The sequence below is a fragment of the Synchiropus splendidus genome, chromosome 6 (assembly GCF_027744825.2).
Source record: "Synchiropus splendidus isolate RoL2022-P1 chromosome 6, RoL_Sspl_1.0, whole genome shotgun sequence".
Lineage (NCBI taxonomy): Eukaryota > Metazoa > Chordata > Actinopteri > Syngnathiformes > Callionymidae > Synchiropus > Synchiropus splendidus.
This window is the reverse complement of record NC_071339.1, coordinates 17,849,081-17,858,358: the sequence shown is the minus strand read 5'-3', so window position 1 is coordinate 17,858,358 and position 9,278 is coordinate 17,849,081. Positions and strand designations below refer to the sequence as shown.

The window sequence follows — 9,278 nt, the reverse complement described above, 5'->3', positions numbered from 1 at the left end:
TCAGCGAGCGTGGCCCCCTGCAGGCCTCTCTTCATCTTTCCTCTGGATGGCGCCGTCTCTTCCAGCACCACACAGACTTCTCTTCACACACTTGCGGATGGTTTTGTCTCTGAGACCATAGACGAGTGGATTGACCAGCCTTGGCAGCGCCTGGAGCAGGATGCTGGTGATGAAGAGGATGTCTGTGATGGCCTGTGGTAACAGAGCGATCAGTCCGCTGGTGATGTGGCTGTGGGTGTAGTTCAGCATGCAAAGCGAGAGCTGGAACCCATGAAGCAGGACGGTGTTCCTGGCTTTCCTGGCGTCGCTGGTGGCACCACGCGCTGCACACAGAATGTTGAAGTAGGCGTAGACCAGAGTGAGCCAGACAAGGACGAGGAGCACCATGAAGGAAATGTCCCGCTTCTCTTTCAGCTCTGGGCTCCGGAACATTTTATCTCGGATGCAGAAAATGCCAGAGTGAAAGAAGTCCAGAGACTCTGTCGCCAAGACGACAAAGAGGTCTGGCAGGATGGTGAGCGAGCTGATCACCCACACCAGTCCGATCACCACGTAGGTGTTGTTGACGGTGCAGATCTGCACGTGGCGCAGCGGGAAGCAGATGGCCACGTAGCACTCCAGCGCCATGGCAGCCAGAGTGAAAGGGTTGTTCAAGTTGGCGAGCACTGCGACAATGATCATGAACATGCAGATGGAGGCGTTGACTCTGAGAAGTGTGTAGCTTATCAACAGCAAGAGTGTGATCATTGTGAGCAGGATGATGTCGTTGGCCACCAGGTGGATGTAGAGGATGTAGCGTGGGTTGGAGTTTAGGACCTGGAAACACAAGAGAACACATGAAGGCTGGTTCTGGATCGAGCTGACTTAGGGTTAGGGTTACTGACCTGGTGCTGTCTGAAGGTGTGGATCAACGTCCCATTGATGAAGATGATGGAGATGCTGAGGACCACAGTGAACAAATTCTTCACTAAGGCCACGGTCAGGGAGTCTCGGGGCACACCGGTGGTCAGGTTACTGGCAGGATCAGAGAGGCTCATGCCTGTGACTCTGAGAAAGAAACAGATGAGTCTCTTCACAACTTGAATGAACACAAGCATGGACAGAACACAAAGAAGTCAGTAAGTGCACACAAGTGTGAATGAACAGGAGTCGTTTGAATTATTAAATCCAGATCCAGAAGAAATGGCGGTGTGATATGGAACTGTACAGTCACACACACACACACACATTTGGTCACATCTGTGAGAGTGCCAGAGTTTAGAGGCAGAGAGAGAGAGAGAGAGAGAGAGAGAGAGAGAGAGAGAGAGAGAGAGCGCAGACATCTGCAGCAGAGCAGTGAAGCTGCACCACTATCTCTCCGTGACTCTCTTCTCTGTGTTGAAGCTCAGTGTTTGAGAGAGAATAAAATCAACTGTGTCTGTTGGATCAGTGAGCTTTGCTGACGCTGCTCATCACTCTCAACGTGAAGAGTCATCAGTCACCAGCGAGGCTCTGATGAAAGGCTTCACATGATCAGACAGGAGCAGAACCTGAGAACAGAAGCCTCTGCTGGTCCAGAGTCAGTGAAGACCACTTCAGTCAGGTCTGCTGGTCCAGAGCGCTCACAGCAAGAGAGTCAGAACTAACCAGCTCTCACCTGCTGCCCCCTGTCTGGACCGAGAGAGGAAGCCAGACTGTTATAGCTGAGGTCTGCTGCGTGTGTGTACGTGTGGAGGTGTGGTGGAGGTGTCGTAAGAGTTGTGGGAGGGTTGTGTGCTCGCCTGTGTGTGAGTCTGTGTGTTCAGTCTGCATGTCAGGTTAAGCTTCATGACCTTGCTTGTCAATGGTCTAGGTGAGTGACAGAGGCAGTACATACTGTTTGATTGTGAGATGTGTGACGGAACCAAAGCTGCTGGTGTTCTGGGCATTCATGGTGTCTTTGCTGGAATTTGATGTGAAGACAATCCTGAAGTGTTTGCAGCGTGACGGTTCTTCTTTGCCATGTTGTCAAATTGTTGAGTGAAGATGTTAAAGGAACCCCTGACCTTGTTGTGTGTCCTCACTGAGTCAACAAGTGTTGTCTCATCATGACACATCCAATCACTTGAAGCAGCCAAGCAGTTCCTGTCTTTTCCAACAACACAAACCTTCAACCTCTGTCGTACAGGTTGGCTCTTGTGGGGACTTACTCTGGTCAGCAGTGATCCGCCCACACATAACCATAATCTAGCATTACACACATTTATATATTATATATTACATGTCTCTGAGGGAATCCAAAAGTAACACACTCACACACACAATTCACAAAAAAACAGAAGATACAACATAAGACTGCCGCTGTTGTTGACACTCAGACACAAGCAAATACACACATGCTTACACAGACAAAGTCTCACACCAACACATTGATGTGTATAGTGATGCAAGCATGGCTCTACACTCTCAGAATCACAGACACACACTCAGACCTGTGTTGAATTCGTGGACTCCAACATGATGGGAAATGTCCAACCTTTTTCACAGACCTTAACTCAACAAAGACAAGATAAGAAGTTAGCTGGGACAACAACAGTGGGTTATTTGTTAGCAATCAGTCCTGTGATCCTGTTTTTTGGGGGAACAGGATTGATAGTGGAGGATTTAAAGCAGGCAGGAACATGACAGACTCCAAGGATGCATTGAAGATGTCCTTCAACACCAGAGCCAGCTCAGTGGCACAATGCTTCAGGATGGCAGGGGAAACTCTGTCCGGACCCGCAGCCTTCCAAAGATTCAGCTTCCTGAACTGAGTGAGCACGGCCTGCTCCAGGATGTCAAGAGAAGGAGGGGCAGGTGAGGGGGCAACTCAGCAGCAGGTGAGTACAAAGCCTTGTTTTCATTTAGTTTATTTGACCTTCAGAGATGGATTGTGATATGAACGCAAGAGTCTGGTGGCTGACAGCAAAATAATAAAACCAAATGACATGCTACAGTTTCCACCGCTTCGCTTGCTTGTGTGGACTATTCAATCCTGAACACCATTCCAAGGACACAGCAGGCTGCGACTGTCAGACCACCTGAGACTATTCTAGGCTGAATCTGAATATTATGTTAAAATGAACACCGACTCAGACACACATTGACCGGATGTGTGAAGCCGCATTTACAGATTGTTGGGGTCAATTGTTGTCGCTCATGTGCAGCCAGTTACAGTTCACGCAGGACTTGATGGCACTCAGGTGCAGGAGCTGCACTGCAGGTGGCGGCGCAGGTACTTCCTGAAGGTACTGTCTCGTATCCCGTAGACGACGGGGCTGATGGAGCGCGGCAGCACATACACAACCACGTAGCAGGCGAAGCTGAAGTCATTGCTGTGCTCGGGAAAGGCCTTGTGCAAGGCCAGTCTGAGCTGCGGCTCGGCGTAAGTGGCCATGCACAGCATGACCTGGAAGCCGTGCAGCAGGATGGTGTTCCGCGCCTTCTTGGCGTCGTTCTTCGCCATCTTCACCGTAAATATGATCTTGAAGTACGTGTACAGGATCACTATCCAGACGACCGCCAGATACACAATGTAAGTAATGTCCCGTTTTCCGGATGATGTGGGGGTTTCGGAAAACCGTCTCTCGAACACAGAAGACGCGGGACTTGAAGAATGATGGCGGTTCGATCGCCAGCGCGATGAAGAGGTCGGGAAGAACCGATAACATGCTGGTCATCCAGATGAGTCCGATGAGGACCTTGGTCCGCCTCACCGTGCAGATCTGGGCGTGGTGTAACGGCAGGCAGATGGCGATGTAGCACTCCACTGCCATGCAGGCCAAGTTGAGGGGCGTGTTCTCAGTGGCAAACAGTGCCAGAAGGATGAAGGCGCCGCAGATGGAAACGTTGATCTTGTGGAGCGTGTAGCTGATGATGAAGAGGAAGACGGTCAGGGACACCTGGATCATGTCGTTGACCACCAGGTGTAAGAAGAGGATGTAGCGGGGGTTGGTGTTGAACACCTGCAGAGATGTGGGTTGTGGTCACATGACACCCTGGCCCACTTTGGGTTCACAGTGAAACATCAGCATGTGAAATCAGCAACAAACAAAAGAGCAGATTCTGACCTGCAGTGAGCCTGGACCTCTCAAGAACAGCGAGCCGACAGAAGCAGCTGGAGTGTGGTGGCTGTACCTGGTGTTTGCTGAAGGTCTGGATGAGGCAGATGTTGATATAGTTGATGGAGATGCCCAGCACCACCACGATCACATTCTTGATGGCGGCTTTGGTGAGCGAGTCTCGGTACCCCATGACCACAGTCAGGTTAGAAGACTGAGTTGCGTTCATCTCGTCTGGCTGGAAGACAAGAGAGGATCATGATGGGCTGTGTGTGGAGGTGGAACCCTTGAGAGGTTTCACCAGTCTGTCTAACCACAAAGAGCCTGAGAACCCAGATGTGAGCGGAGGAGAGTCCAGCTCTGAAACCTGGCCTGCTCCCTCATCAACCTGGTTCCTTCTCTTGGAATGTTGTTTGAGAAACGTGATCATCCACATTCAGATTCACACCAATGAAAGGATTCAATCTGAGTTCCACTTCTGCAGCCGGAGCAAGTCTATCCTCCATCATCATCTGTCCACACCCGATCCATGTCAACTACATTTGGACATTGATCTCCGGTCGTCACGTGTTTAGAAAATCCCTCAACTAAATCCAGCATCTTTGATGAGACCCTGGTCTGGCCTGAGGTTCAGAGTCAGAAGAGTCAGAGATGAAGACCCTGAGGTGGTCAGAACTGAGTGTGAAGTGCAGGTGCAGTACCTGTGTTGAGGACCAACGTGGAGGTCGAAGCTGCCGGAGAGTTCCAGCGACTCCACTGAGATGATCAAAGATGTGAGTCCAGAGTGGAGAAGAGCAGTCAGGACCAGAGGGATGGTTGAGCCATCAGCTGGAGTCCTTTCAGTGTTCTGTGTTCAGATGAGTCTGTGGAGAAGGTCCTTCATGAATGTTTCCTGTCGAAGGACACATACACTTGAGCAACCTGCAGATGTCTGCCAGTCACAGAGCTGCTGCTGCCGTGAAGCTGGAAGATATAGACCCAGACATGAGCGTGCATGTGTGTGCACGCAAGGGTGTGTGCCTGTGTGTGTCAGTGTGTGTGTGTGTGTGTGTGTGCGTCCGTTAATGTGAGATTGACCTATGAGTACAACAACTGAGGTACAGTGGTAAACCTGAAGATGACTTTTTACACATATTATATTCAGAGGAAGAGTACAATGAAGTGTACGTTTCTAAAAAGTAAGAAGAAGAAGAAGTAAGAAGAAGGAAAAGTGAAAGACTAGTCAGTAACTTAACATCATACAGACTGAGTTCAGTGCAAGATCACCAGGATTTCAAGTCAATAAACGGCACTCCACAAATCAACATCAACTTAAAATGTTAACGTTAAAGGGGTCCTGTGATGCTCTTTCATGTTTGTTAGTCATCAACAGTGTTAACAAGATGAAACGTGACACTTGAATTTGAATTGTACTTACACTGCACATAATGTGGTTCTTAGCAAGAGAAAATAAACTTAGATTTAGACAAGTGTTAGATCATTTATCTTATTTTACCAATGGATTTCTTATTTCTGCTGCTCAACTTTTCACTAAAATCTGATCTCAAGCATAACCTCATCTTTTTTGTCTATAATAGACATGGAGCCTTAAAGTGAGGTAAATAAGAGGTAAAATATATTTTACATCGCTGCCCCGTCTCAATAAAAAATACAACTTCTTGCTTCATTCAAGTGTTTATTATTGCTCTTAGTTCATGTTGAGACACAGCAATATCACAACTCACCATCAGTCATTTATTTCACCGTCGTCAAACCAGATTTTTTCTGCTTCACTTTTGGTGCATGACAGTGATCCAGGCTGTCTCTGTAGCAAAGGATTACAAGAGTAGTGTTGAAGTGTAAACACGGAGAATTGTGTGATGATGTGAATAATCTTTCTCAGAAACACGTAAGTGCATCTTACTTGTGATGGGCATGGATAAAACAATGATCATAACTATACAGTATAATGGACAGTGTGAGTATTGTAGAAGTTTCAATTCACGCCCCAAACTGGTAAATGGTTTTAAACCAAAGACACCAAACCAATATGTTTTTGGCATCATTTTAATCTTTATCTGTGAGACTAGTTGAGGACTGTTTTCAGACACTTCAATCTCAAAAGTCCTACAGTGGATGAGAGTACAGTGGAAATCCAAGGCAAAGAAAATACATCTTCAAGGTTCCTTTCATTAAGAGGCCAAAAGGCAACAAAATGTTTCTGCTTGATGTCGAACCGAGGACCTTCCGCGTGTGAGGCGGACGTGATGACCACTACACTACAGAAACACAAAAGTGCCTCTTATATGTGATGGGCATGGATAAAAAAATGATCATAACAATACAGTATAATGGACAGTGTGAGTTTTGTAGAAGTAATGCAGTGTTTTTTGGAACCAGGCCGTGAGAGAGAGTGTTGAACCATAATTACACAGTTATAAACCCGTTTCAATTCAGGCCCTGAGTTGATTTCAGACACTTTGATATTAAAAGTCCTGGAGAAGCGGAGGAGAGTACAGTGGAAACCAAAGGCAGCTGCCCACAAAAACAGTGATGACACCATCACGATCAAAAGAAAAGAAAGAAACTCATCTGGATCCATATATTTCTGCTCAGTTTTAAGCTAAGATCCTTCTGCATGTGAAGCAGATGTGATGACCACTGCACTACAGAAACATGAGTCCAACAGAAGTCCTTCCTTCTGGAGACGGAGATGGAAATAATAAACACCACGATCAGAGACTGTTAAAGTATTGTTGAATTTATGAACCGCTGCTTGGAACATAACATTGAAACATAATAAGTCAATTAAAAATAATTTGTACATCATATGTACAGCAGTATTTACTGGCAATATACCTGTTGGTATTCTTACACTGAACTCATACTGAATGTGTGCAACTGCACTTAGTCTTGGATATTCCATAATACTTTTCAGCGTTAGTATACCGCACTGTAACCCAGGTTGGTGGACAGGGTGCCATGTCTCTCGTCGTCCATGTTGGAACATCATCAGCTGCCTGAGGCCAGAATCCACCTTCTTTCATGACCTATTTCGCTCTCCACAGACCAGGTGTAAGAGGTGGAACATTGGCTAGAGGAGGTGCAGCCTGTTGGTCACGCTATGAAAGTCAAACTTCAGTCAAAGTCAAACAGACGATGTTTCCCAGAGGAATAAGACTGACCTGTGATCTGTCTACACCTGACTCTGTGGCCCCGAAGGTGACTGAGAGTGGGCTTTGGGACACCTTGAATGGTGAGAGATCATCCTCATAACCATACATAACCACAAGAGGGAGACATTTCACCCATGACAGTTGAGTGTCTTCACAGCATTTGACCAGTTTTGTTTCCCCCACACCTCCCGATCGGAAGTTTCATCAACAAGACGAGCTGTGAGTTCATCAGAGGTGTGTCCTGCAGATCAGGTCCAGGAGGTCATATCTGCTGGAGCTCAGTGAGGATCACCATCGTCTTGTCTTGGCAATAGGGGCTCAAAGCTGAGCACTTACAGTTGGTGATGTGTAGTGAAGCCAGAAGTGTGGTGGTGTAACGGCGCCATCTTGAGAGACAGATGTTGACTGTTATCAAATGAAATGTTCACAGTGTGTGGAATAAACAGTGTGAGTGGACTGTAGACAAAAACAAAATGTGTGTAGCTACCACTGCGAGCTCCCCTGCAGCTCCAGCATGCAGGTATGGAGGGAGAGCTCTTGTGAAGGGGTCAAGCCATTGCTAGAAGAAACTCACAGGGCGCAACAAGATGCCATGTTTCTGCAACAGACCTGATGTCACACACCCAGACTTGCTCCATTGTGTCATGCAGCACACGCCGTCACGTGGCCCCGGAGGTGTACCACTTTTACAATGGGACAAGTTTGGCAGAAGAGAAGTTCTGTATGCACACGTGGGAAGGTTGGCAACAGGAGGTCCACTGGAAAGTTTGTTTACAACACTGGCGCCAGCTCTCTGTGCTGTTTGTTTGTTAAAGTTGGTCTGTTCAACTCAGATCATGATGCAAACATGCTGTGTTATCCACTGCCACACTCGTTCCCCTTCAAAAACAAATCATTGCTTTGGGGTTTTTCTCTCTTCCAAAGTGGAAGAAAGGCCAAGGGTCTCAGAAGTAACAACTTGGGTAGCAGCTGCAAGACACCCAAACATCACTTACAACGCAGTCATTCCACACAAGCTGTTGCGTAACGCTCGCCAAACAACTTCCCACTGAGTTTGCTGACTTGCTCTTCAGAAAATCCAAGGTGACATCAACAATAGGTCTCATGGAAGAGCTGATTGTGGCCTTGTGTTCTTGCAGTAGTTGACCACTTCCACACAACACAGTGACTTGTCTGACGCAATGTTGTGTTGTCAGTAGAGTCTCCATACTAGCGATGACTCAGCTGTTTACCTGCAGGTTGTTGTGCAGTCAGAGGAACTCTCGGTGGATCACCTCGCTGAAGGTCAGCTCTGGAGGGAGCCACTTCCTGCCTTCACAATAGTTGCCTCATTACTGCTGTGACCTTCAAGACCTGTCCTCCAGAGACGCTGATGCAACATGTGTTCCTGAAGTTTGACTCCCCAAAGTCTGTCCTCAAAATGTTTCATCATCGGGTGGAAACTCATGTTTGAGACTGAGCTGAGTGACGAAAGAACGATTCGGTCAGAGGAACTGAACAAAGCTGTCTGACCAGAGTAAATCCACACAAGCAAGTGAGGGAGATGACTGAAGCTGGAATCCAGACCATGATCTTCCTGCTGTTGGGCTGCACCAGGACTGATGTTCTCTCTCTGGTCCCTACTGTGTGAGTTCACAATGGGACTTCTGCACCCACCACCATGTGTCATGCTGTGTCCAGATGTAGAAGAAATTGGATCTGGACCTTGTGGTCTGTCTGGTTGGCTGTTGAGATCCACCAGACCATGGCCCAGGTCATAGGTCAACACCAAGTACCTTCTCTTGTCCTCCTCTCTCTCTAACACTAACGGTCTCTCCAACTCCTCTGAGATCTTAGACAGATCAACAAGGCTCCTCATCATCTCCCACTCCAGGAGCAACTTTTCAAAGTTCAAGTCCAGGGAGACACCAACAACCTTTCAGACTAATGAAGGCCTCCATCACCAGAGACCTCCACGACTCCTGCTGCCGATCTCAGGGGGTCACATGACCTGCCTCGGCTCTGAGGAGATGCTAATAGATCCCGCTGTGGGAGAGTGTGTGTGAGCGAGGGAAACACTAGGGGG

General features: G+C 47.7%; 1 protein-coding gene, 1 non-coding gene and 1 pseudogene across 2 annotated transcripts; all 3 read right to left on the bottom strand.

The window, feature by feature from the left end:
• Window positions 1–1,037, bottom strand: LOC128760463 (odorant receptor 131-2-like). Its single transcript, XM_053867888.1, has 2 exons — window positions 885–1,037; window positions 1–816 (listed from the first exon to the last, which is right to left on the bottom strand). The coding sequence occupies exons 1-2, from the start codon at window positions 1,035–1,037 to the stop codon at window positions 1–3; spliced, it is 969 nt and encodes a 322-aa protein (XP_053723863.1).
• A 2,159-nt stretch (window positions 1,038–3,196) lies between these two features.
• On the bottom strand, window positions 3,197–7,037 carry LOC128760461 (odorant receptor 131-2-like; annotated as a pseudogene).
• On the bottom strand, window positions 6,254–6,326 carry trnav-cac (transfer RNA valine (anticodon CAC)). Its single transcript has one exon. It is a non-coding gene; the product is annotated as a tRNA-Val (tRNA).
• Window positions 7,038–9,278: the final 2,241 nt, after the last annotated feature.

Bases quoted from the DNA above. Each gene is read 5' to 3' on its own strand.
- LOC128760463 (XM_053867888.1), bottom strand. From the start codon at position 1,037: ATGAGCCTCTCTGATCCTGCCAGTAACCTGACCACCGGTGTGCCCCGA. The intron at 817-884 runs GTCAGTAACCCT...TTGTGTTTCCAG, and splicing joins ACACCTTCAGACAGCACCAG to GTCCTAAACTCCAACCCACG.